We start from the raw sequence: 27503 nt of genomic DNA, 5'->3' as shown, positions 1-27503 counted from the left end.
CAATATGTCAGTCTTTCTGTTGTTACGAATTTACTCAATAGTAACTATATAATACATTAATTAACCAGTACTATGAAAGTTCATTACGGCATCAATTTAACTAATATCAAAGAGCGTAAAACGCTATTATCTTACGATATTGGCAATTTTGACCAGTATAGCCTACTATACAGGTACAAGCATATCCTAAGCTAGTTTGAGTACAGGTACCATGATGACCGCAAGGCTTAGAATCGCAATAGTCTAGCAGTAGGTATTAGAAGCATATTAATATTATCCTACAATGTTTTGCATGTGCTACTAATGGCAGTATAGGAAATTATTACATAAAATTGTTGAAGAACTGAAAATACTATGAATAGATATCATACGATAATTATCAAGGTCCTACAAAAGGAACCGAAGTAAGACTTTTATTGGCAATCATCATTTCAATAAATATTTAATGGAAGCAGTACCTGATGCCTTAGATGATATTGGCAGTAAAGCTATAATCTAAGAGAAGGACGCATTAGTATTAAAGACTCATAATACTGGCATTAAATATCAAGAAACGCATTTAATGTATCACGCTAATGTCTTTAATGTCTCTGCTTAAGAAAAAAATGTTTAATCCCGAGGGTATAGAGCGTTTGAGGGGATATCATAGTACCGGTCATTTTTGCCAATAATATTTAAATGAAGCCGATATTTGACACAGTAATACATATTAGCAAATTTGTAGAAGTACTATTAGATTTACTGCTAAACATACACTCCATATTATTACTAAAGTTGATCTACTCTCTCTCCAACATCAGAATTGAGTATTAACTTAGTGTATAATGAGTGGCAATTTTTTCAGAGATATTTTCAGAGTTTTATCTTTCTTACCATCAGAAATTGGAGTTTATTGATCAGCATATCAGCATACTACATGCAGCAGCGGTTAATTTGGCAACAATTGAGACTGTGAAACCACGTATTTAATTTCGCATATAAAAATTGTACTTGGGGCTCTAATACGAGTCTGTAGATAATGCACTGTGATCGATCACAACGGGCAATTCAAAAAATATCTTCACGTCACTATAGTTGAACAGTATAATATACTTTACAGTTACTGCAAAAGAGACAAATTAGTTATTTTATAGATAACATAAACATAACTTTTAGCTCATTGCATCACAATATTATCAGATCAGTAATACGTTACGGACTGCAACGATCACAAAAGATTAATTGCATACATGAGGCCGTTGAAGCTGATCCACACGGCTAATACTTTGTGCATTGCTTGGATAGTTTTTATTTACTTAGTCTTAAATCTTACCCGGTTTATTATAATACCTTACAATTTTATTTACATGAGCATTTGATGGGCGGAGATGATAAGAAGCAAATACTTTAAACGTAAGCATCAATAATATTTAGAAAATTCTCCTAATATTTATCGCGATGTCTTATAATTTATTTTTAGTCCCAATGGGCAATCTTGATCTTTTCCCGCCCTTTATTAGAAGAATTTATCAGGGTAAACTGATTGGATTAATTTTTTGTGGCCTTTTAATAAATGCTTTAATGGATTTCTTTAAGGTATCCGAAAATAAAATTTACCATCTCGGTAATAATTATAATCTTATTTTTGTATTCAGTATTTTTTAAAAGTAAAATATAAATCTTTGAGAATTTCTGACTAAGGATCAAAATAAAGGGTCATAAATAGAGCAAATTGAAGGATATATCAATCCTAGCCAAACGATATTTTTAAATTCTAAGTTTAATATTGACCATTACGATTCTGTTGGTTAAAAATATGAGTAATCGTAAAGCGGCCAGTTTTGTCATCTTGACTACTCTATAACCGCCGATGCCGGATTTCAAGATTAAGAATATTTCACAGCTATAGATTTGTATAGAATTTTTAGTCATAATCAACTAGCAAGGTAAAATAGGAATTCTCAAACTTTGTACCGATAAGTTTATTTTGATATAGATCATGCTAAGGAAATTTATAAAAATTACAAATTTTAAACTTAATACTACTTTGTAGCCAATCTTTTAGCAAATACAGCAATGGAAATTATTAAGCAGGTTATGAAAATATGGATAATTAATGCATTCGGAAGATTGTAAATGGTGAGATATTATTATAGCAGCATGTTAAGTTAAAAGTAGCGTTTTAAAACCGAGAGTAGAAATCATTCATCTCCTTCAATTACAATTTTACAATATTTTAAATTTAGTAAACTTTATCAATTTTACGGAGCCTGTCATCATCGTAAATTCAATCCTATTAATAGAATTAGCTAATATCTCCCATATGTTAAAAGTTATCGGAAACAATACTAATAACTTTTATAAATTAGTGTCAAGTATGATGGAAATACGATCTAAAAACTAGATTTCAATTGAAAGATAGTGTTAAAAACAACGATCTGCGTAGTTAATGATATTGGTGAATGATTTAGTTTGTCAAAGTATCAGGTATATAACGGAATAGATCAAGTTAATATTACAGCTGTAGCACATCTAGACTTTCACCAAGATAAACCATAGCAGTTCTATGCAGTTTTCTCGTTAGAAGCAGTGCACAATTCAGTATATAACATATCCATATCATCTATATAGTACTACATACAACAAGAAATGTATGTTGCATGTTTTACACGGTAAATCAGTGTTATGTAAACAAGAACAACAACTACGATAATCTTCATTTGCTTATTTTTTGCAATTCATATAATATTCTTTGGTTATTAATAGAAATTTTGAATTTAGATTCAATACTAGCCACTATTACGCAGTCTACCGTTTCTTACTTTGGCTACTTCACCTATAGTATAACAGAAGCAAAAGAGCTAAACTTAAGAGTTATTCCTTAAGAGTTCAACCATAAGAGTTAAGCCTTAAGAGCTATTCCTATTTCTATCCGTCGTAATTGGTTGAAATTAACATCATGCTTTACTACGTCATTATTCTGCTATATCTGTTTAAATGCAATGTAAAAGTACCATTTTAGTATGAATAAATTAATAAAAATATCAGGTACTTATTATTAGATATCTTCAAGCAGCTAATTTTATGTCGCTATGGCTAATTTTATCTACTCTCTATAGATAAAAACATCATAGTGAATGCAGCAATAGTTGCGCGTGTATTTCTCTGAATTTTTCACTGTCAAATAAGCGTAACTATTAAATCTTAATATGAGATGATCTTATTATGCGTAACTGTGTGAAATTCATAAAACTTATTTTATTGTCAATATAAGTACTGTAGGTATATAATACATCAACTATCTTCGTGTGGCTAGCTGTCCCTTGCCTAGTTTAACTTATTTATTTTACAATGGATAAAAGTGCAATGAAGCAGTTTGTTATTAAGTGTAGATATTGCATACGCTGCAACATCTGCCTAATTATAATTTTCTTACATCAGTACCATCTCAAAACATGCGTGATAGTGCCGCTGTTATCGTAGTATTATCAAAAATTAACCAATACTTGGTATCGATTTTCTGCTGGAAATGTAAGCCAACAGATAGAAATTAAATGCATCAAGGGTATAGAAAGTGCTCTACGTTAGAAATTAGGTGGATGCGAGACAGTCATTCCAACGGTATCGACATGCAAACGTTACTTCTTAATAAAAGCAAAAGCCGTAATTATTTTTAAAGCTCTCAAAAAGTAATTAAATTATGTTAAGCTTGCCTCTATTTATGAATGTGAAGGACATTGACCTTATTTCAATGCTCTTTTATATATGTTCTGTAGTGTATTTAGAATATACTGTAACTATATTCTACTCTTAAATATAGACATGTTGTATTGCTCTTATATTTAGACAGATCTACAGTCCTCTTACTCTACATTCATATATAGACTACTGTATTTAGTTATTACGGTACTCGCTGTTTTCTACAATCATCTGCTATTTTGTAACCCCACAATCCTATTCTCTGCATGTGCTCTATCTTTAAAACTATAAATACCGGCGATTTCTACCTCAGAGTTCATTAGCCTCTCAGTTAGTCTTCTAGTTAGTCTCTCACAGTCTAATACTTCTACTCGTTACTCACGACAGCTTGCACGCTGATCTACCGTAACTACCTCACTGTACTTCACATTACTAACCTACAATAAAGCATAACTTTTATAAACCCTTTGTTGTAATAATTGTAAATGGCGACTAAATCTCAATCCTCTGAGATATCGAACCCTCCATCACATGTTCCATAACTAAAATATATTCTTCTTGGTATCTACACCCTGCTAGTATCCGATCTTGTGGTTAATGGAATCGTTTATTTTGACCTTAATGGTCAATATTGCATTCTAAATTTTATAATGCTAGTCAACAGATTTCAATATAAAGTTTAGCACTGCCTAACGGGATAACTTCAGTTTATTTTCATAAATAAATATATTTGGTATTACTAGATAGAATTATCTTCTAATTTATTTACCATCGCAATACATGGACTAGAATAGGCCAATCTAGGCAATATTTCTTCGCAGAGAAATCATATGTTTTAGTAAAAAGCTTTCCTGTATTACCAAAAAAAGTCCTAACCGGAACTTTAATAATTAAGATGCTCATTTGCTAAGCAAATCTCAAAATTGATCATAGCTTTATTTTGAAGGGTTCTTACTCTCGGTAAAGAATACGGCACCATCTGCACTTCAAAATGGAATAGACTGTCGATATTTTAGCTCATGAAAATATGTTTACAGCGGATATGCTACTACGTTGTGTGTCTTGTAGAGATGAACGCATCTACAATTAGCGTCCAGGTAAGGTGGTATATAAGAAATATTTGTACTGGTAAAGTCTGTGACAAAGAATTCAGGGCGCGATTAAGAACGTACCTTGCTTCTACTGCAGCTTTTGCATATGAATTTACTATTTATTCACATTTTTAGCTTAATTAACTTAATAGGAGTAATCAATTTTCAGACTATGCCGCTATAGAACTTCGACGGTAGAGTACTAAAGATGATATCGATATAAACTACCGCCATCTTTGGGGTGTCGTTTCCAAAATAGAATACATACATTTCTTAGCTTCAATTTTACTATTTGCTATGATTACATATCAATAACAGCTTCATATTCGATTTGCAAACAATTACGATAATATCCTATCTTATAATTTAGAGGAGTGTCCAAATGAGTATTTTGTTTACGTTTTTAATATTTATGACATCATCTTATTCTTCGATTATGTAGAAATAACAGTTTGTAATTATGTTTTAGCCAAAAAATACTGAAATTATATAATATCACATTTTGGCTATCATGGAAAGACATCATAATGTATTACTTTCTATGAAACTATGCAAGGAATTACCATTCTTAAAAGTGATATCTAAGACTGCTACTTAATGCATTTTTCTTTACTGCTACATGTAATTACATAATTGTGATCGCTCAAAAATAGTTCTAGTATAAAGGATGAAATCAATAAAGGAGACTATATATCGCAATAACACTGCTGTACTATAGACTTTGGGAGCCAAAGCAATGAATAATATCAGATATTCTAATTAACTAAATTTTTTTTCTAATCTAAGCAACATTGAACTAACATGTCTACCATAATTACTATTTTCAAGTTCATAATTTTTTTATTAACAACGTTGAAAATAACGTTGAAAATAACGAGGATGTTGACTATTTGATTAATTAACATATCCTAATATTTAATCCAGCTCCCAGCCGTCATAATGATATTGCCTATGCTTTATTTTCACAATGTCCCCCATAAAATCCATGCTGGCAGCGACATCTGTAATAAGCTCCTTGCAGGGGTACACATTTTCCACCATTCTTGCACGGCTTTGTTTGACAAACTCCTTTATCGCAGATACATAGAGGAAACAGGACGGTTAGTGAAGTAAAAGTTAGAAGATATCACTGGAATAAATTAGAATGATAATGGCATTAATTAAACCTGGAAAGCTTCCAAACCGATTTAATTCTTTATTACCTCATTAATGATACTTTAAAACTTTTTCGATAGATAGTGAATAAAATGATACTGAAGATCTTTAGCTATATAAAAATATCAAAGATCTACACCGTACTATCTCGATATTAAAGTATTTATTATTTTAAGACATTGTCAAAAGCGAAAACTGACGATCCTCCACTCAGATAAATGGTACAACATTTAAAATTAAAAACTTCTTGTCACATATAGTAATAGTTTGGTAAGAAGCGTATCTTATTTAATTTAAAAAAATTTCTCTATTAAAGCCTTCAAGATTATATCATCTGTAGGATGATTCCATATAAACTAACTATATTCACAATGGCTTCCATAGAATCCAGACTGGCAGCGACATTTATAATATGCTCCACCTGCAGGCTCGCAAGCTCCACTATTTTCGCAAGGATTTGTTTGGCAAACCCCTTCATTAAAATTAGATATATAAAATGTTATAATTGGCAAAGTTGTAAGACTATTCTTCAAAGTATTATAAGGGTACCAAAGGTGTGCTATGGTTTGCCTTATAGTTTTATGATCTTTACCATTCGTCAAGTTCATGAAAGTAGTTATAGTTTTGTAAATCATGAAATGATGACGATATGAACATCATTGAAACATACATTAAACATGCCTACGATTAAGATTCTATGAAGTTAAGATAAGATGCTAAATCTAGGCGCATTATAGAAATAGTTAGTGCTCCACTTTCACACTCTTGATTTATTTAATATTTCGTAATAGTATATGAAGTGAAAACTGTCATTGTTCGCTTTTAATTAGCTATATCGTGAGTTAAATCAAAGTCTTAAGGGTATATATGTATATTGCAATGGTAGTATCGATGAATGCTGCTAATCTAAATTGATGTATGAACGAACTTTTTCATGTAATATTTTTCTAGATAATCACTTAAAAGAATAATTACGGATAAACTAACTATAATCGCAAAAGCTCCCATAAAATCCGGACTGGCAGCGACATCTATAAGAAGTTCCACCCGCAGGTTGGCAAACTCCGTTATTCTTGCATGGATTTGTCTGACAAACTCCTTTATTTGAAATGTTAAAAATTAAATGCTATAGTCAGTAAATTTACAGGGCAATACAATTTATGAGTTTAATGACTCTCAATAAGCAAATGGAAGATTATTGCTATTTCTAAAATATTCGATAAATGCCTATAGCAACCGTTTACTAACTCATCAAGGTACTATATTTGTCATATAATCTGCTATTTTTCTAATAAAAGTTGAATTTAAGCTGGTAGCGATAGTATAATAAATCATATATCGATAATGATATGTATATTATTTATTCATCAATTTAGTCAATAAGTAACAAAGATTTCTTTTCAACCCTTGCATTTTGATTTGTTACAAATTATATGATATTTGAGATGAAAACAGACAATACGTGTATACTTTTCAGATCAATTACTGTGCACTATGTGTCCAACCCAAATATCGGCACAATATGAGGCAAAAGCTATGCTTTAGATATATCGTAAATTGAATCTAAATCGCTATAGAATTAATTTTTCACTTGATAATTCGAGATTATATCACATTATTGTTTATTGTACATTTACGTAAACTAACTATTTTCACAATGGATTCCATAAAATCCAGACTGGCAGTGGCATCTGTAAGAAGCTCCTTGCAAAGGCTCGCATCTTCCTTTGTTTTGGCAATCATTTGGTACGCAAATTTCTGCGTTCAAATTATTTAATATTAGGCAACATTGTCAGCAAAGAAAGACAGCAATTACCATTACGAGGTTAATTAATTCTGTTTAATTTTACTGTTAATAATTAGCTGTCGCCATTTAAAAATATCTGATCATAGCTTATAGTTGTTATAATTTAAGAAGTTAAATTTCTTGAGATTATATCATCCATTACAATATTTACGTATGTGAACTAACCTTTTTCACAATGGCCTCCATAGAATCCATCTTGGCAGCGGCAACTATAATAGCTTCCATGTCTGGGTTCGCATGTCCCGTTATTCTGGCAACGATTTACTTGGCAAACTCCTTCATTTGTTACGGGCAGTTAAAAATCGATATTGATATACCGCCAGTATTAATTTTTGTCTACATAACTACACACATATATGTAAAACATTATACTCCTAAACTTTAGAAATACTAGTATGAGCTTGATTAATGTATTGGTTAGTAATTAAACAAATAATATTTTCTATTCTAAAATATTTGATCTTGGCTTATTGCTATTAAGGTTTAGTAGCTAAATTTTCAAGATCGCACCATTTAGATATTTATGTACGTGAACTAACTTTTATCACAGTATTTTCCATAGAATCCGTCCGGGCAGCGACATCTGTAATAAGATCCCTGCAACGGTTCGCATCTTCCATTATTTTGGCATTTATTCTTTTCGCAAATTGCTTCATTAAAATATATAAACAGAAATCATTATAGCTAGTTAACTTAGGAATATTAGTATGAGCTTGATTAATGCATTGGTATGCAATTTGATAATAAACATCTCTGCTCTAAAATGTTTCGTCACGGTTTATAGCTGTTATGATTTATTAAGTTAAATTTTTCGAGATCGAATCAATGAATACGATATACTGTATATATTCGTATACGGAAACTAACTCTTTTCACAATGACTTCCAAAGAATCCAGACTTGCAGCGACATTTATAATAATTTCCACCTACAGGTTCGCATGTCCCGTTGTTCAGGCAACGGTTTACTTGGCAAACTCCTTCATTAATAAGCATACACATGAAATTTTACAGTCAACAAGAGACCAGTGCCGGTATTATCTTCATCAATTTGTTAATAAAAACTGAATGATGTACTATAATGTTCACTCTGTATTGAAATGATTGATTATTTATTGTTACAATTATGATTCCTTGATAAGCTATCTTTCGAAATTTTGTTATCTAATACTGCATTTACGGAGAAACTAACTATATTCGCAATGTCCTCCATAGAATCCAGATTTACAGCGACATCTATAACGAGATCCGTATACGGGTTCGCATGTTCCATTATTCTCACACTCGTTAGTATCGCAAACTCCTTCATTAAAGATAGACAGATAGGTTATTAAAATTATTTCTCAAATCTAAATTCTTTAAATAACGAGTAAATTGAATACTTTGTCAGCATTTTAGAGCTGATAAATCTCATTATTCTTAATGGAATGTCTAAATTCATTTAAAGTTTAATATCTGTATACTTATTTTGGTATAATAAAAGTTAGTGACAAATGAACAGCAAACCGTATTGGCAAAAGCCGCCATAATATCCATCTGTGCAGTTGCATTTATATCCCCAATTGACCGAAACACAACGTCCATTCTCACATTGATTCTTGGAACAGTGATCTAAAATACGCAGCGATTAGTCATAATGTCAATAGAAATTATTTGATTTTCCTAAACTGCAAACAGAGATCGTTCCATGTTGCTAAAAGCCTATAAAAGATCGTCGATTTACCTAATTCACAGTAGTTGCCATAATATCCTTCTTTGCACTTGCACGTGTAACCATCTTTACTCGCAATGCAAAGTCCATTTAAACATTTGTTATTAGAGCAACGATCTGAAGATTCTAATAAAATGAGAGTAGAAATATTATCTGATTATTCTGAATAGTACATCAATGAGATAATAGTTTGGCTGCTTTACTTGTACTAACAATTGCGTATTTTTTTATTTCAAACCATATGTGGTTATGTGCGTGTTATTAAAGTAGTGGCAGAACATTTAAATAAATAGTATTTGCATCATCGAGGATTATGTACTAAATTTAAATCAGTCCAGTTCTCTTTTAATTAAGCATTTTAAAATCTATCGGCAAAAGCTAGTGTACCCTCTTGGCAGTATCGACCAGAGTATCCTTCATTACATTTACACGTATAGCCATTTTCATTTGCAATGCAAACCCCATGCGAGCATTGGCTATTAATACATTGATCTAAAACTAAAGTAAATTGAAGGAAAGTATTAATAATTTTAAATTTAAGCGTTATTACGATAATAAAGGGAATAGTCTAACATGATGGTTCAAAAATTAGAAATATTAGATTTTATTTAATTGTATAGCGCTTTCAATCTTGCAGATAAAGATTCGAGATTTGTATTAATACCGGTATCGGTTTTAAATTCCATTAATTTAAAAGTAATATAATATTTAATCATCTTTATAAGTTAATGACCAAGTGTTGATACTGAAGATACTGTTACTGACAAATGGTTTTATTTAATAATAGAATGTCTACGAAATTTACCTGGCTGTAATGTATAAGAAATATAAGATAAATTCTTTTAAGCAGTAACTCTTAATTCATATACCTCTAAAAGACTAATACAAATTAGCTCTGTTCAGCTTCTAGTTACTCTTACCTCCTTCGATTTTACTGCAATAATTTAAGTAGCATGCCGATAGACGATCGAGGTTGTACGAAATAGAGTTAGAGCAGCTTCTAATTCTAGTCGATACCTCAAATGAACAGTGTTGAAGCCCAAAATGGAAGCATAGCCTTCCTATTTTATAATTGTCCTTACCTAAGCAGAAATAAATTTGATTACAATATGCAATCAAATCAGAAAACGTTGCGATAAGAAATGTTTTGTTAAAACATGAACAATTCCTCTTGCATTTTGTATTTGTTCCTTAATTTTTAGATCAATCTTGCAACTCTGAAGTACATCTACGACATAAATTTTTCTAAAACTCTACCATTGATATTTTAATTAAAGCTTAGTTAACTACTATTGACAAATAACTTACTGTTTTGGGTAACATTAATCCATTTGGCAAGTGCAGAACAATTAGGACGAACATTACCTTGATACCAGTTGGTCGAATTAGGACTTAAACCAGATACAGATTCACAATATCTTTGTATTCTATTAAGTCTATTATAATCAGGTCTAGTTGTCAAACTATCCCTAAACCTAATTCCACCATTAGCACATGGATCTGTTTATCACAATTGTTAGCAAAGTGTTAACAGCCAGTTGTTGGGGTTCAATGCCGAAATAAATATTGCCGAGGAACCGTATATTTCGTATCAAAACAAATGAAAATAGAAATATCATAAATAGTTGGATCTTCAAGTCTTGTTGATATTAATTACATTATTTAGTATACAGTACCTGAACATGTACGATTGTTACTATCAAGATCTTGGCCAGCTGGACAAGTACAATAATATCCGTGGGGAACATTATGGCAAGTACCTTGACATCCACCATTATTACGCCAGCATTCATTAATATCTAGTTTAGGATTAGAAAAATCATCGTATTTTAGTGATTATGCAAAAATGGATGTATGCATACCGTACTTAGTATTCAGTGTGTAAGTGTAGAATATTGTTTAGAACGTAAAACTTTTAACCAGCTTTTGACATATTTAGCTATAAAAGTGATTTTACAATAAGGAATACCTTTGCAAGACCTATAAGTATCAGAATCGTTTAATTTATGTTATTTCCTAAGTAACTGGCTTTACCTGCGTCACAGTGACTGCCAGTTATGCCAGGTAGACATTTACATTTATATCCATTCAAACCCTCTATACAGCTTCCCTTAACGCATGGATTAGAAGCACATTCTTTAATTTCTGAAATAGTAGTCAAATTACCAAGCAATAGGAGTTAATTTATACTATCGGGCTATTGTAGCTATACAAGGAAATTTAATTTCTTAGCTGCCTTAAAGTCAATTTAAGTTAGTGCAAAGAAATAAATTATATTTATCCCGGACAGTAGATATTTTACTCTGAATGATATTTCTTATGCTTTTGTAAGTATGAATTACGATTTTACCTTGATGGCAGTAAGTTCCTTCAAATCCTGCTCTGCACCGACAGTAAAATCCAGTCGAATTTGTTTGACAATTACCATTAAAGCAGGGATTGGGTTGACAATAATCTGTATACAATAGAGATTACAAGTTGTAGTCTACATACTATCACTGTATTGCCTACATAAAACTACTGTAATTAGCTCAAATCGCTACACAGGTTAATTGCATTAATAAACGTTTAATATCATTTGTAATGCAATCTTTTATAATTGTCAAATAGAGCTGAAAATAGTGCAATGCAAAAAAGAATATCGAAAGTGACTAAAATTACTGTCTTTTTAAGTATCTAACTTCTATCATAGTAGTAGTTAACTTCGCTGAACAGATTAAAAAAATTGCCATAACATATTGCTTAAATTAAAAGAATATGTAAAAGGATTAATTATCACTATCTCTGTCATTTGAATGGATTTCAGTGCGAACAATTAGCTTAATTGAGGTAGACGAGATAAAGATAGCGTTATTTACCATATCGGTCTGAACAGTAGCGAAGATGGCATCCCGGCGGTGGAGGTAATTGATAAACGTAATAACTACCACAATTTTTGATCTGAACAGTATTCTTCCAACGGCAAAAATTTGAACGCAATGAGAAACAAACTGTACCATTAATGACACCTTGACGAACTGAAAAAAATAATATAGATAGTAACATTATTATCAATTCTTGAAGCAAGAGATAGAGAACTTACATAGCTACCAAGCTGTCTAGAATTGAAAAGTCTTAGATCTTAACTTTGAGTATAGCTACAGTATTAACATCGCACTACAAACAGATCGAGTAATCGCTTGTTTTAATATTTTATCAATATTATAAGTGTAAGTATGTAGATTGATTAATGCAAACATTATATTGTGTTTATTAACTATATTATTATTATTTCGTGAGGGAAACGGCTTCTCAATATCAGCTAGTGCAATCGATTTTTTTACTAAATATTGCAAAGATGATGGTAATGTAAGGGTACTAAAAATGAACCATTTATGTGATGAACTGTAAAATAATTGCCAAAGATTTTTCTCTAGTGTAATGTATTGAAGAGACTACATTGCGAAGGAATTTATCAATCAGGAAGCTCGAATATTAGATGTGTAGGTTAAGTTTACAGAATTGTGTAAAGTATACCCAGCTACTGTTTTATATTACTGCACGTTAACATGTTTCAGTAAGAGGAGATTGCTAGTCAATCTGAGCTACCGTACAATTAAATTTAATCAATAACAGCATACTAGGTCTATTTCCTACGACTGATTTTAAATTGAGTAAATTGCCTAATATGAAGTTCTACCTGTAGGATGAGGTGTTACTAGCCATCCAGGAGCATTGGTTCCACATTGATTCATCATAACTTGTCTGGTAAGCATCATTTGACTATTTTTACCTCCATTAAATCGATACCAAGTGAAATTCTGTTTTATTATTTCATAATCACACAGGCTGAGTGTGTAACCTGAATATTTAATGCTTCTTGTTGTGTCTTTAATATCTCTGTAGGACATACATGGATCTAAAAATGTACAAGAATAGATGGAACGATTAAAAATCCGATATTTTCCACAATAAAGTTATTCGAGATAACAATGCAGATGCTACCTATGCAGGTTAGACCATCTGGCAGTAATATACGTCCTTTCTCACAAGAGCATTGGTAGCTACCGGGTGTATTAATGCAAATACCGGGACATCTTGAAATTCTCAGGTTGCATTCATCAATGTCTACTCAAAAATAATGAAATCGCTGCATTTTAATCTAATCATTTCGTAAACAGTATATCAGTGCAAGATAACAGCATCCATAATAAACTATTGCTAGAAATCGGTGTGTAGATGTGTTCATTTTAACAATCATATACCTTGATCACAGTTACGTCCTGTATATCCTTTCTTACATAAACATTGATAGTTCAAGCCGCGAGCTCGACAAAATCCATTGCGACATGGATTACTTTGGCATGGATTAATCGCTAGAATAAGTTATTAAATTAAGTCAAATTTCAGTCATTCTGTAACTATTTTCGTATGGTTATTTATTCTGTTCTTTTAAAACTAGGATAAAGGTGTATTGCATTTGTAATTAATAACATCACTGTAATTACGGTATAGAACTCGTTTTACGTTAAATTTTACATATTGGAAACCACTTTATCTATAGAATAAACGTTACAGAAACTTATAGCGGTAAACAAGTTTGCGAACATTAGAATATTATCTTCGTTTAAAGTAGACTAGTACCTATTTGACAATTCTGGCCAGTATAATCAGCGGCACAAGTACATGTGTATCCACGAGCAGTTTGTGTACAGGTGCCGTGATTGCCGCAAGGATCAAACTCGCAAAAGTCTGTGAATTGAAATATAAAATTTCTATGTCGACGTGATAAAATTTCTACAAAACATTACAACTATAACTGTCAAGCTTTATAAAACTCCAGTTTATTACATAAATTAATTTATCTATCTATAAATAAATATTAACAGTCTAAAGTACAATTTAATCTACTCTAGTACAGTCTTATCATTCTAATGACCTTAATCGCAACGCTAACTTTGGACTGCTCTACAACCAATAATTAATATACTTATACAGCATATTTCGACCGGATATTAATAGTGGCAAATTATTATCACAGTCTATAAATGGGACTACAAAATAAGGAAAAAACGGGACTGCCAATGGCGGTCAGCGCAAAATAATGAAAAGGCTTATCATCTTCCCGGTCATTCTACTATACGGTACGAATGAAACCGTATACCATACTACACAAAACCAACCTAGCAGCTAATTTAGATATCAATCACAGACAGTATAATGTGCCTTTACAGATATCCGATTCAGTTGAAATCGCCAGTAATACAATCAGCCTCATCATTATTATTATAGTCAACAACTGTTGGCAGTCCTGCTTCTTTCTACTTTTAGTAGTCTATGTCAATACTATCTCTGATAAAAACTATCCTAGGTTAGCCAATAGCTTTTATACGTTACCAATCTTGGTTGAACAGTAACGAGCACAAAGTGGAAAATGTGATGTTGAAGGCAAGCGATAAACCCAAAATGTACCGCAATTTTTAACTTGAATTGTCGTCCTTAAATAGCAGCAATGACCGGAATAATGAAAACAAACAGTTCTGTTGACAATCCGATCAGATACTATCAGTAATGAATAATAATAAGATGAATAATAAACAAATTAGTGATTTGAAGCTGCAGGTTTTGTGAAAATATCTATCTTGTGAGAGATAGCGAAGAAGCGAGAGAATAAATATCAATCATAAATAGTATTCTTGTAATGGCTACGTGACTATGTGATGCGTATCTAAGCTACTACAAGTGATGATTTATATCGCATGAAAATAATCTACAAGATAAGCGATGGCTAAGATATCTTTCTTATATCAGAAGAATATTTGAAAACGTAACCTTTCAAAATGATATAGCCATAACGAATTGCTTTTAGCAGACGAAATTCATACTTTGTAGAACGACTGTAGTCAAATAGATAAATATTTCTATACAGTTTAATCTACGAAAAGAAATAATAAAAGTATAGAAATAAGACTAAATGAATGACAAATACCCTTTAAAATGATGGCGATTGTGTCTTAATTAATTACTCTCAGGAATCGCTTTATAAAAGACGCTTAGTACTTCTCAAACATATTCGAGGAAGAACAGTAAGTTAAAAACCTAAATCATAATTCTGTTACTCGTTAATAACTCTTGTAATAGACTAAAGCAATGGGTGAAATAATAACGATTGAAAATTATACTCTATGTTCATATCAGTGGTTCATAAATCTGCTGTACAACGTTAGAATTTGTATCTTCGTAAGTTAAAAAGACGAAATATAATTCCAATAATAATTAAAGTAAACCAATGTGAATAAGCAATAATAGCAATAATTAAGAATGATTTAGAATTCCATTAAATATAATACAGTTTTCTTCTAGCAAAACTGAATTTATTTCCCCAAAATTGAAAAATAAACTCTAAACGTGTTCATACGTAACGTATCTTTGAGAAACGAAATAGAAATAATGAGGCTAATTTAAGGTGATATTAAGGAGCTCAATTCATTACAATTTGATTAGATTTTGTTTTAAATAGATCAACAATACAAATTCTAATTCAAATGCTGAAAGATATATTTTAAGATGGTATAAAAGAGCTCAATCCATTACAATACAAATAGATTTTGTTTTAAATAGATCAAAAACACAAATTGCAATTCAAATGATAAAGGATGTACTTTAAGATAGTATAGACTAACTCAATCTATTACGATATGATTCGATTTTGTTTTAAATAGATCAAAAAGGTAAATTGCAATTCAAATTAGGAAAGAATTGTCTTTCAGATACCTTTTGGATGACTCCCCGACATCCATCCAACAGACAGCGTTAAACATTTTCTGCCGCTGGTAACACAACTGCTCTGTATCCTTTGACTTAGACTCCCTCCAGAAATTCGATACCAGTCATTATTTAGCCCTTTATCGCATCGAAAGGTAAGTGCATTGGCAGCAGTTGTTGACAGAACAGAACGATCGATATCCGATAAAGTCTGGTAACTTTGACAAGGTTCTATAGAGTAAAAACGATCAATTAAACAGCAGCTACTGATATTTTTTGTTATAGGCGTTACTTACAAAACCAAAATTATTAGAGTTTGATGTATATCACATTATAATTCATAAAGTTAGCATATAATGAGTGGATATGAACCTAAAATAATAAATATGCTTAAAGATATAGAAGTACCTGATGCTTTTGATAATGTAGAAAATAAAGCTACACATGCAACCTAAAGAAAAGAGATTTTAGAATAAGACAAATATAATACGTTTTAAAGTAGCTGCGGAACATATCAAAAGCGTCATATTGCTCACGTAACCATTACTTCGATTAATAGAAACTCTACATTGAAGAGTCTTCATGACAGAGTAAAATATGACATATATCAATTTTTATTAATCCTGTATAAATTAAAGCTGATATTTGAAAACGTCGTTTAGTGAATATAAAATAAGATCGACTATAATATTAATTATTTGCAATGCTATCAAATTCGCAAACAAATTTCATACATTAAATCATAAGAAAAAAATAACCTCTATATCATATTTAGCACATTCAGTATTTATTGGCGAATATTTAATTTTAGTATTATACTTGTCCTTACTATTAGAAATCGAAATTTGATTACAATCAGCATTTTGAGATGCGATATTTCCAGTTACATCTGTTACCAAATTAGGCTGTAATACTTACTAATATTAACACAATGAGCTCTCGATAACAAAACTATTCAAAAATTTTTAAAGCAAAATGAAAGAATATCTACGGTCGATCGCGTAAAGAATCGGTAGTTCAGAACAGTTTAAAGCATATATATATATAACATAGCAATAGGTACGAAAGGAATCGGCAGCTCAAAGGTCGTTGCGCGAATATTACAAGCATGGTTCTTTACTTTCGAATAATTTTATTGTTTATTTAAATAAGACATCATAGATAGTAAGTATAATAATTAGATTGCTCGTAAAAGGGCCAGTATGGTCTATCAACGCCTCTGATTATACTCGTATAAACTATACGTCATGGATATGCAAGCTATTTTTTTATTTTTATTTGCTATCGGATTAATACCGAGCAAATTTCACTTACTAGGAATGCTCGTGCAAGAGAGGAGAATCATTCATAAATAACTTGGCTTTCTACAGTAATATTTATTTAAAAGAATCTATTCAACCCGATATGGTTGTTGTTTAAGTTATTTACTAATAACTCTTTATATTTTTCCCTTTTTTACTAGAAAAGTTAATTTAAATAAATTGCTAAGACTCACTGTGTCACGAATAACAGGAATCAAGACTCTTAATTCGGTATAGCAATTAAAAATAAAATATTCTATTCAGTAAAAATTACGATTTCGCCTAGGATGGAAATATTCTAAATCCAAATACTTATTTAGTATAAAATAAGAAACCGATGCATCAAATTTAAAATAAATTCAACAATATAATTAAGCCTAGAAAACTGTACCTTTCAAATTCATAACACTAATGCAAATATATAAGGTAACTGTGAATTATTATATTCTTACCGTTCTACTTCAACTTCAACTTTGTATCAACGTGTTTATTTTGATATTTGATCGGCTTATGTAGTTTATATTAATCATAAATCTCGATTTAATGCCGAATGAATACTGTCGGGATCTAATGTACAGCATTGACTGATTCCACAATTTTTTGTTAAAGGGGATATTTATAATAAATAACTCACATTACGATATTAATTAATATTACTTTACAGCAGTATAATAGACTAGTTATTACAATTTTTTCTGTCGAGCATCTAAATTAAGCAAATTGGCCTTGTGTATAATGGCAAATTATATACCAACGAGAAAAAATGCATACGTTTCTTCAGAAAATGGTATGAAAAAAATTGACTAAAATTAGCTCGTATCTAATTATTTTATATTATTTTTGGATGAATATATTAAGGAAATAGATAATACTCTTTGCCATAGAATATAAGAATTAGAGTTTTATTTAGTGGGTTAAGTATTTGTTTGGACAATTTTTATCTTAATATCCTTATCTTTACCATCAGAATTTGGAATTTGATAGTTAACATTTTGAGAAGCGATACTTGCAGTTACTCCTGCCGCTAAATTGAACACCAATCTTGACTACAGTACTAAAGGCTACACACTTAACTCTTAACTACAAAATAATTACTAAAATCCTAAAGCGACTGATACTGAAACGACAATAGGCTGTTGCGCGAATAGGATAAACATTGCTGTTAACTTTCATAGTTGTATCATTCAAGCTATATATCATAAATAGCAATTGCAATAATAGGTTAATTACTTATAGAAAAGCCGGTAGCCTATCAATGTTTCTGGCTGTGAAAACTACATTTGTTTACTCGGAATGCCTGTGCAAGAAAAAAATCATTTATAAATAGCTTGAATAGCAGCAGTAATATCAATTCAAAACTGTGCGATTGTTGTTTACGCTATTAGGGAATAATTTATATTTTCCCCTTTTACTAAAACAAATTAATCAAAATAAATCGATAAGACAAAGCTCACTGTGCTAATAATAACAAAAATCAAGACTCTTAATTTGTTATAGCAATCTAAATTAGCTATAGGTATGTAAGGCTATAGTGCCTTTTTAATGTGTAGGGATGGTAGAGATGTTAAAGATTGCAGTGAAATCTAAATACACTACAGTGATGCAACTGGTGCTACCGCACTTCCTGTTACTACTGTAATTAACTGAATCATGACGATGTATTAAACGCAAGCTTATTATGCACGGCGATATCTTTCGTTTACCTGTCATTGCATTAATCCACTTGAAATGATCCTTTATTATTATGAAAAATTTATAAACTAAAGCCTTAGAAGATACTCTTGGCTTAATTAAATATTCAATTATTTCATTCTATTTTCCCATTGATGTACGATAGCAATATCTTAATTAACATGTGCTACAAGTAGTAGATGAAATTTTATTTTTCACGTCTCTTTCATAAATATTGCGCGTAATTCGTACAGGGTGCCATAACTTGAGAAAGCAAGAACAATCATTGAAGGTTATACATAGGTGAAGATTCCTTTTTAGTTAGTTAGTCGGTTAGATAGTCAACTAGTTTTTCAATTGATATTTAATTGTAAAGACTATAATCTTGGGTGCCGAGATTTCTTCAGTATTAAATGATAGTAAATCTCTGACTTTCTCGTCTACACTATCTGTGACGCTATAATTATACCATAGTATTCGGTCGTTGGAACTGAATTATTTGGTGATATAGCTAATCTCGCCTCTTTAAGTTAGTAAGTGGCGTTCTCCGCAAGGAATGGCGTGTGTAGACTACTGTGTCACTAGTGGTGTGTGACAATAGGCGTAAAGTCAAATTACTTATTCATAATCAAAGACATGTTTATTATAATATTTAAGATTCAAAGTAACAACGTTGTACCAAACACACTATTTTATTCAAAAGTGTTTGTAAAAATACTTTCATTGTGATAATGTCTTATACCATCTATTAAAGTGAAATCCATCACAGTTCTATTTATTGCTATAATATTGAAGATACAGTACGGGGTAACAAATTTTCATTTAAGTGCGGTAGCATGATCTACCAACTCTATAGATTGTAGAGCTACATAGCTATTAGATGATTACATAATTTATGTATTTCTTAGTCTTTATAAATATCATGAAGAATCTTATGGTTCTGTGGAAGGTTATGATGTTAAAGAATAGTTGGCCTACTAGCCAGATCGTCATTATCATGTATCTTTCCACCAATCCACCAATTGGTTGTACTGTTAAAAGTAGCTGTACAACTAAATGCTGTGCTATAAGGATGGTAGTAGCCAAAATTATCTTCACTTTCCACGCTATCATAGAAATGGCGAGTACAGCACTGACGAGATGAATCAATATGAAGGTGAACATCGTTGCTAGACCAAAATGGAACCATACATTGCCGACAACCAAAACTACGAATATTAACTGAATCTACTAAGTAGCAATCGCCAAGGCTGTTATATTTTAATATATTTAGGATATCAAATAAACCACGAAGATAATCCGTTTTAGGGTAATGATTCCGATCGTCATTAGGATTAAAATTACAGGTTGCTCGCCACATTGGTTTTACTGTTAATCGTCTATTAACCTGGTATAACTGCCACATTTGATCTAAGGTCATACGGTAGCCCTGCCAACGATAACGTGGTGAATCAGAGTTGAAGCCGTCACTATACGCAAATCCTTTATTAATTTGACTTATTTGAGCGTTGAAACGGGAGAAAGATTCTATTAATGTCCAAGCATAGCCTGGTTCTGATTCAAAATCACAGTATACTAATAATCCTTGAGCTGTCATATGGCCCTGTTGGCAGCCATTTTTATCGTAAATTTGATAATACCCGCTAGGTAAATACGATTTTTGCCTTTTAATGAGATCTAGGCACGACCTTGGTTTAGTATAGCATATGGCTACAGCAGAATGGAAAAATTTACATTGGTTACTAACATGAAATAGCCTAGCCGAAGCTTGGCAGTTTGCAATTAATCTAATTTATGTTTACGGCGGGAAGATATTTATACATATATTGCATCCATTGATGTACCTGTTTCACATTGTTTACCAGAATAACCTTCGCGACATATGCAGTTGTAATTCCCAGATTCCGTTACAGTACATCGGCCATTATAACAAGGATTTAAACTGCAAACGTCTACGAGAATGACAATATGATTACATAAATGCAGTGCTACCAATATACAAATGAAACTTATTCGCATATGTAACTCGCACTATGACTAATAAAGATTTAAATTAGCAATCTATGGCTTTCTTGAGATACAAATTTGTAAGTATAACATCATAAAGATGAACATAAATGACGTAAATATGCAAGAATACTGTCATACAGATATACATAATGCGGCTAATTTGCTAGCCTAAAATCTAGCTTAATGCTTAAAGGACGTTAAGTTATAAAATTTATAATTATAAATTTGAACTTGTAAGTAAAATATCATAGACATATACGTAAAAGCGTGAAACAACTAATTTTGACTTATAAAGACTCGATTTACAAAATGCAAGTAGTACTGACTGCTATATCCTTCGCATGGGAATTTCTTACCAACTTCACAATGAACTCCATGATAACCGGGTTTACATCGACATTCGTAGCCGTTTTGTGTTGACACGCAAACACCATTCTGACAGGGACTTGAATCACAGTTATCTAGTATAATGCAATTTATTTTCTAATGTCCAATAATGACGATTCTGCTATAATTTCAATGAAAGACATTCTTTTACCTTGTATTCGGCTACAAAAATTCAGATAGCATGCAGATAGTCTATCGATCTTATACATATAATATCCACGGCAATGTTTAACTCGTACAGGAAGTGTCATAGCACAATGTTGCAACCCAAAATGAAAGCAGGCGTTGCGTTTAGCAATTTGTAAGTACTCGTCACCTATTTGAATTAAGTATACCCATTAATGGTAACTTTTTCTATCACAACGTAGTTTAATGATTAGAGTTAACTTAAGAATTGTAGGAATAAAATAATAAATCACCATAGTTGACGTGGAAGCAATCATTTTAGTGCAATATCAGACGTTTATACTTGCATTTAATTATAAATGAACATTACCGTCGATTTTGACTTATAATACGGTCTCACAATTGGAATTATTTTCGATTATTATTGTAAAATGGTAAAGGTGATCGGAACAACATTTAAAGCAGTCATTGCTTTCGACAGAATATATATAATTTTGTGATTCAAATATAGATGCCTTTGATTAATTGTAGTATTGTTTCTAGGCCATTATAACACGGTTTAGCATTTCGAATCACATACAGAATAATACAAACAACGGCTCGAACAACTTATAAATAAGCTACGATGTCTTACGATAAAGGAACGTCACGTATAACGTTTCTATGATGCTAATCTAGGATTACCCTGATCATGGCCGGTCCATCTGGCGATTGCCGAGCAATTTGAAGCTAGACTAGCACGATACCATTTCTTTGGAGATTTTGCGAGTAAGCTAACTTTTTGACATTTGCTGACAATGGAGTAACTCAGAAAAATCGTCATTTTTTCACTAATAGAATCCACTAACGAAGAAGTCTGGGTATTACAGGGATCTTTTAGCATAATAATAAATATTTTGATTATTAACATCCGGATAAAATAGGATACTACTGCAAACATTATCTATGCATATATACATTCGAATTCCTAGATTAAAATTTTTCAAGATTATATTATAACCTATACAAGTACGATTATCCGAATCTAAATCTTGATGCACTGGACAAGAGCAATAATAGCTTGCATATTGGTTATGACAAGCTCCATCGCAGCCGCCATTGCTTAACAAGCATTCATTAACATCTAGAAAAATCATAAAGAAAGTATCATTATTGCTTACTCATCTACATTTTACTTCATTACTTGCATTGATTGCATTGATTACATTGATTAGGCTACCTTAGCGCTTCATCAGCATATCTTATCAACGTAATTAATAGTGTTACTAAATGTCTAAATCTAATTTTCTATTTTATTGAAGTTTTTTATAGTAATTGCATCTCTACCTTGATCACAGTGGACTCCTGTCATTCCAGTATCACAAATACAACGATATTTTCCTATACTATCTACGCATCGACCTCTAACGCATGGATTAGAGGAACATTCATTGATAGCTACAGGTGGAGAGATATGAAGAAAATTGATTTAATAGGAATCAAATCGCTGCTATTCGTATTAGTTTCTTTTATTATTGGCACTATATCAAGATTTGCAAATCTATCTAAAATCATTTTAAATTTCAAGGAATAAAATGCTTGGATAGCACTTTTCCTATATAGTACGAAGAATCAGTAGTCACAAAAAAATGTGATACATGAATATCATCGTAGGAAATGATGAAGTAATTAAATAAAGAAGTGATTCGCTAATTTTAACTCTATCATGCTTGTATATTATTAATTATTTAAATTTTATCATTCACTGCTGATTACCGTACCTGTTTCGCAATGTTTTCCAGTAAAGCCAGATTTACAACGACATCTATACTGATCTGATCGAACATTCACGCAGTCTCCATGAAAGCAAGGATTAGGATCACATACGTCTGTTAATATAGGATAAACTTCTCAGTTGATGGGAATTAAACAACAAATTCTATAGCCAATATAGTCAGTGATACATAAATCATAATCATGAAGTCAGGATCACATAAATATGAACCACGGAAACGAAATAAAATGAGAAAATTGGCAAGAAGGTAGCTAAAGAAACTATATAGCATAGAGATTTACTTACCGAAATCGGTAGTACAGTATCTTGTTTCAGGACTACATGTCATGGTCGGCGTTAGGTAGTAGACAAAGTAACTAATACAATTTTTGACCATAATTGTATTAGACATGTAGCAACAATTTCCATTATAATTAAAACAAACTGTTTTATTTACTACACCATCGCGAACTAATTATTCAGTATCGGTAACCATCGAATAATTCAAAAAGAAATGATAGTTTAGTCAATAACTATTACATATGATTATCTATTTTAATATTATTATACGGCTATATTTCTATTCCTTTCTCGATAAAAGGCAATACCTCTTGGATGGGTGCCGTTGAGCCAACCAGTAGAGAGAGTTTGGCATCGCAAAACTGGAGTACATTGATTGGGCAACATCATATCTTTAGAAGTACTACTAATACGATACCAGTTTGCTTTTAAAGTATGTTTATCGCAATAGAGTGGATCTGCATTACGATTAGATAGCCATCTTGAAGTATTTCTTAACCAAAAGAAGTTCATGCACGGGTCTATGTCATAATGAAAATGAAAATAATGGGATTTGGGTAAAAAGTAAAATTATGAATAACCGTTACAGTGAAACCACGTAAGTCAATCGAAATCTATTTCTTACAATTTAGTTATAGCATTTGCATGTACAATTATAATACTAAAAATATAAGAAATCCCTTCAACAACATTTGCTACACGATAAATCTGAATATTTTCTTTTCTCAAGAATGGAATAGACCATCAAAACTAAATGGTAAAATTATATAATTCACAGCTGCAGAACTACTTCAATATTAAGGTATGATAAATCGTAACTTATTGCCGTAAACGAGTAGCATGCTTCGAAATTACTATTCTATTAGGATAGACTATCAGAATGATATTTTGAGGTAATTAAGCATTTGAATGGAATATAAAGCATCCAATTCTTCGATCCTTTTAGGTACTTTTAATTTTAGCACAGCGTACTACGTTCGAGCTAATCGGAAAAATAGTGTTAGGCTAAAACCGTGATGAAAACGTAAATTATGAACGAAATATGCCGATCTTATAGTATCTTTAGCAGTTAGAAGAAACCATTTACCTATACACTCTCGACCATTTGGCTCAAGTATAAAACCTAATCGACACTGACAGTGATAACTTCCTGGTAAGTTAATGCAATTTTGGGAGCAGTTACCATTGGCATAGTCACATTCATTAATATCTGCGAATATATAAAATACTTAACCAGTTAAATGCAACTATTTTCTTTTTACGCAAGCTTTCAAATCAATCCGAGTGGTGATGTTAATTTCGTAAAAGAACCGTCGGCTTTGTTACAGCGTTGAATTAAAAATTAATTAGATTAAGAAAGAAGAGATCAACATATATCCCACCTGTATCGCAATTTTGACCAGTAAATCCTATGTGGCACTCACAACGATAGCTGCCGTCTGTGTTGATACAACGACCATGTTGACAAGGGTTGGAAGCACATTCATCAATTTCTATTAGTTGGATTAGTATATTTTAATTATATGCGCTAGCAATGAGACCTGTTTATCTTCATTTTACATCGAATAAAGTACTCATGCAATATCGTACCATCAAGCCTTTGAATTTATAATTATAATCTGTTTTTTTCCATGTTACGGTTAAAATATCTATGCATTAGTTATATCGTTTTCTATAGCTTACGAAACTAAATTCTACAGACGTTAACCGTCAGTAGAGGGACGGATTTTATGACTAGTACCATACAACAGCTCATGAATATAACTGAAATTCTTATTACCATGCTGGCATAACATCCCTCGATATCCTTGTTGACAGTGACAGCGAAATCCAACATCAGTAGTCTGGCAAGTACCATTAACACAAGGATCAGGATCGCAATAAGCTTGAATGAAGAGAGAAGAAAGCTAACATAAGATCATTAATAGCTTAACTATTATTACAAGAACAATTTTTAATACCGTACCTATCTTAAGTTTGCGTACAATAAAACAATAATTTATGATAAAAATACTCTATCACATTAAAGGATGACTGTCGTACCAGTAAAATATTATTGTTTAGTAATAAGCCATTAAAACTATCCAATATATTGGCTACAATATATCACAAACAATGACAGAAACCAAGTTGAAACTACCGGAACAAAATCAATAACTTTTGAAATCGTGGCTGCAATGACAGTTATAGCTAATCTTACAATGAATTATGATAAAATAGACTCAGTTAAAAGGTTGATGATAAAGTCATGACAGCAAAAGGGAATATAGAACGTAAGAATATAGCACTTACTGCGCTTATCACTACAATAACGTAAGTAGCAAGTCGATGGTGGCGGTAATTTATAAACAAAATGAGAGCCACAATTTCTAATATGAATAGTTTGATTCCATTTGCAGGTATTGATGCCCCAAATGAAGCAGACACGCGCTGAAATGATACCTTCCTGCACTATTATCAAGAAATGTAAAAATTAATATGCAGCGCTAACAATATTGTTACAGCTTGAAATGATTAATAAAACTCAAGCAATGCATTTAATGGATATAAACCTACTAGTTGGATGATTATCTACTAGCCACCCCGGCGATACCGTTCCGCAATTAACCATGCTCACTCGACTAGTCAACATCATTTGGCTTTTTGGACCACCATTAAAGCGATACCAAGACCCATTAAGAAAAGATTGATCACATGTAAGGCGATAAGTCGAGGCATAGATTGATCTTGAAGTATCTGTTAGATGAATTGCACTTCTGCAAGGATCTAGCGATCATAGCAGAATGGTCTTTGGTAAATAATTGTCTTAAACTACATTACATGACTTTCAATTCTATCTGCAAATAACCTTTGTAAAGGATTTTGACTTCTTAATATCGCTTTGATTATTATAGCAATACAAATAGATACACTTACTGAAACAAGATATCTGATCTGATAATAAAATATTTCCTCTGCGGCATGAACAACGATAGCTACCACGAGTATTCCCACAAATTTCTTGGCAGTCATGAAGTTTCGTCGTACACTCATCGATATCTAAGACGTCAAAAAGATAGAATACTAAGTTAATAATACTGATCAAAGTTACATACACATTAAAAGGAGAAATGTACTTTAAGACAGTGATCGAATTCTGAATATTACTACTTAGAGTTGTAAGTTCTTATATCTAGTGATATATCAAGTGATAATGGCGGTGCATAGTACAAACTGAGAAGCGAAATAAACACATCCTAATAGAAGTAAACCTTATTAATATCTTTTTTTACCAAAGAAACAATGTTGGTCCATATCAGTTATAATCTATCCTATATTGCGTGATTTTAAACTTTGTAGTAAACTGAAAGAATGGAGATTGTAGAACTCTTTTTGTCTTCATACTAAAATTATATACTCTGGCATCTGAGGCAATATCATGAGAATTATTGAAACGGAGCCTGACCCTGATCGCAGTTTTCTCCTGTATATCCAGAAAAACATGTACACTTGTAATCGTTTCCAGCTACTGAGCAATTACCATAGCGGCAAGGATTAGCTTTACATGGATTTACATCTAAAATTTAGTCATCGTAAGGTTATATATTTCTTTTTCATCTACTTGCAATATTATTTAAGTTTTAACTATACTACTATTGAAATGTTTCAACTTGCTATACTAACTATTTTCGCAATTTTTTCCTGTAAAATCATGCTGGCATTTGCATTGATATGCTCCGTTCGCTTTTCTACATTCGCCGTCATTTACACATGGATTGGGATTACAAGGAT

At 31.6% G+C, this 27503-nt stretch overlaps 1 protein-coding gene across 1 annotated transcript; it reads right to left on the bottom strand.

Annotated features, from left to right (window-relative positions):
• Window positions 1-106: 106 nt before the first annotated feature.
• On the bottom strand, window positions 107-27286 carry TRIADDRAFT_37340 (uncharacterized protein; the record flags this gene model as incomplete). The annotated part of the gene is made up of 12 exons (XM_002110317.1): window positions 107-243; window positions 5736-5834; window positions 6286-6396; window positions 6912-7022; window positions 7572-7682; window positions 8271-8381; window positions 8599-8709; window positions 21001-21108; window positions 21523-21627; window positions 23440-23547; window positions 25115-25225; window positions 27178-27286. Coding segments are annotated over 12 exons (1332 nt in total), but the record flags the coding sequence as incomplete, so codon positions are not given.
• Window positions 27287-27503: the final 217 nt, after the last annotated feature.

The sequence above is a fragment of the Trichoplax adhaerens genome, genomic scaffold, assembly GCF_000150275.1.
Source record: "Trichoplax adhaerens TRIADscaffold_3 genomic scaffold, whole genome shotgun sequence".
NCBI classification, from domain to species: domain Eukaryota; kingdom Metazoa; phylum Placozoa; class Uniplacotomia; order Trichoplacea; family Trichoplacidae; genus Trichoplax; species Trichoplax adhaerens.
The sequence above is the reverse complement of the archived record's forward strand: the minus strand, read 5'-3'. Positions and strand labels throughout refer to the sequence as shown.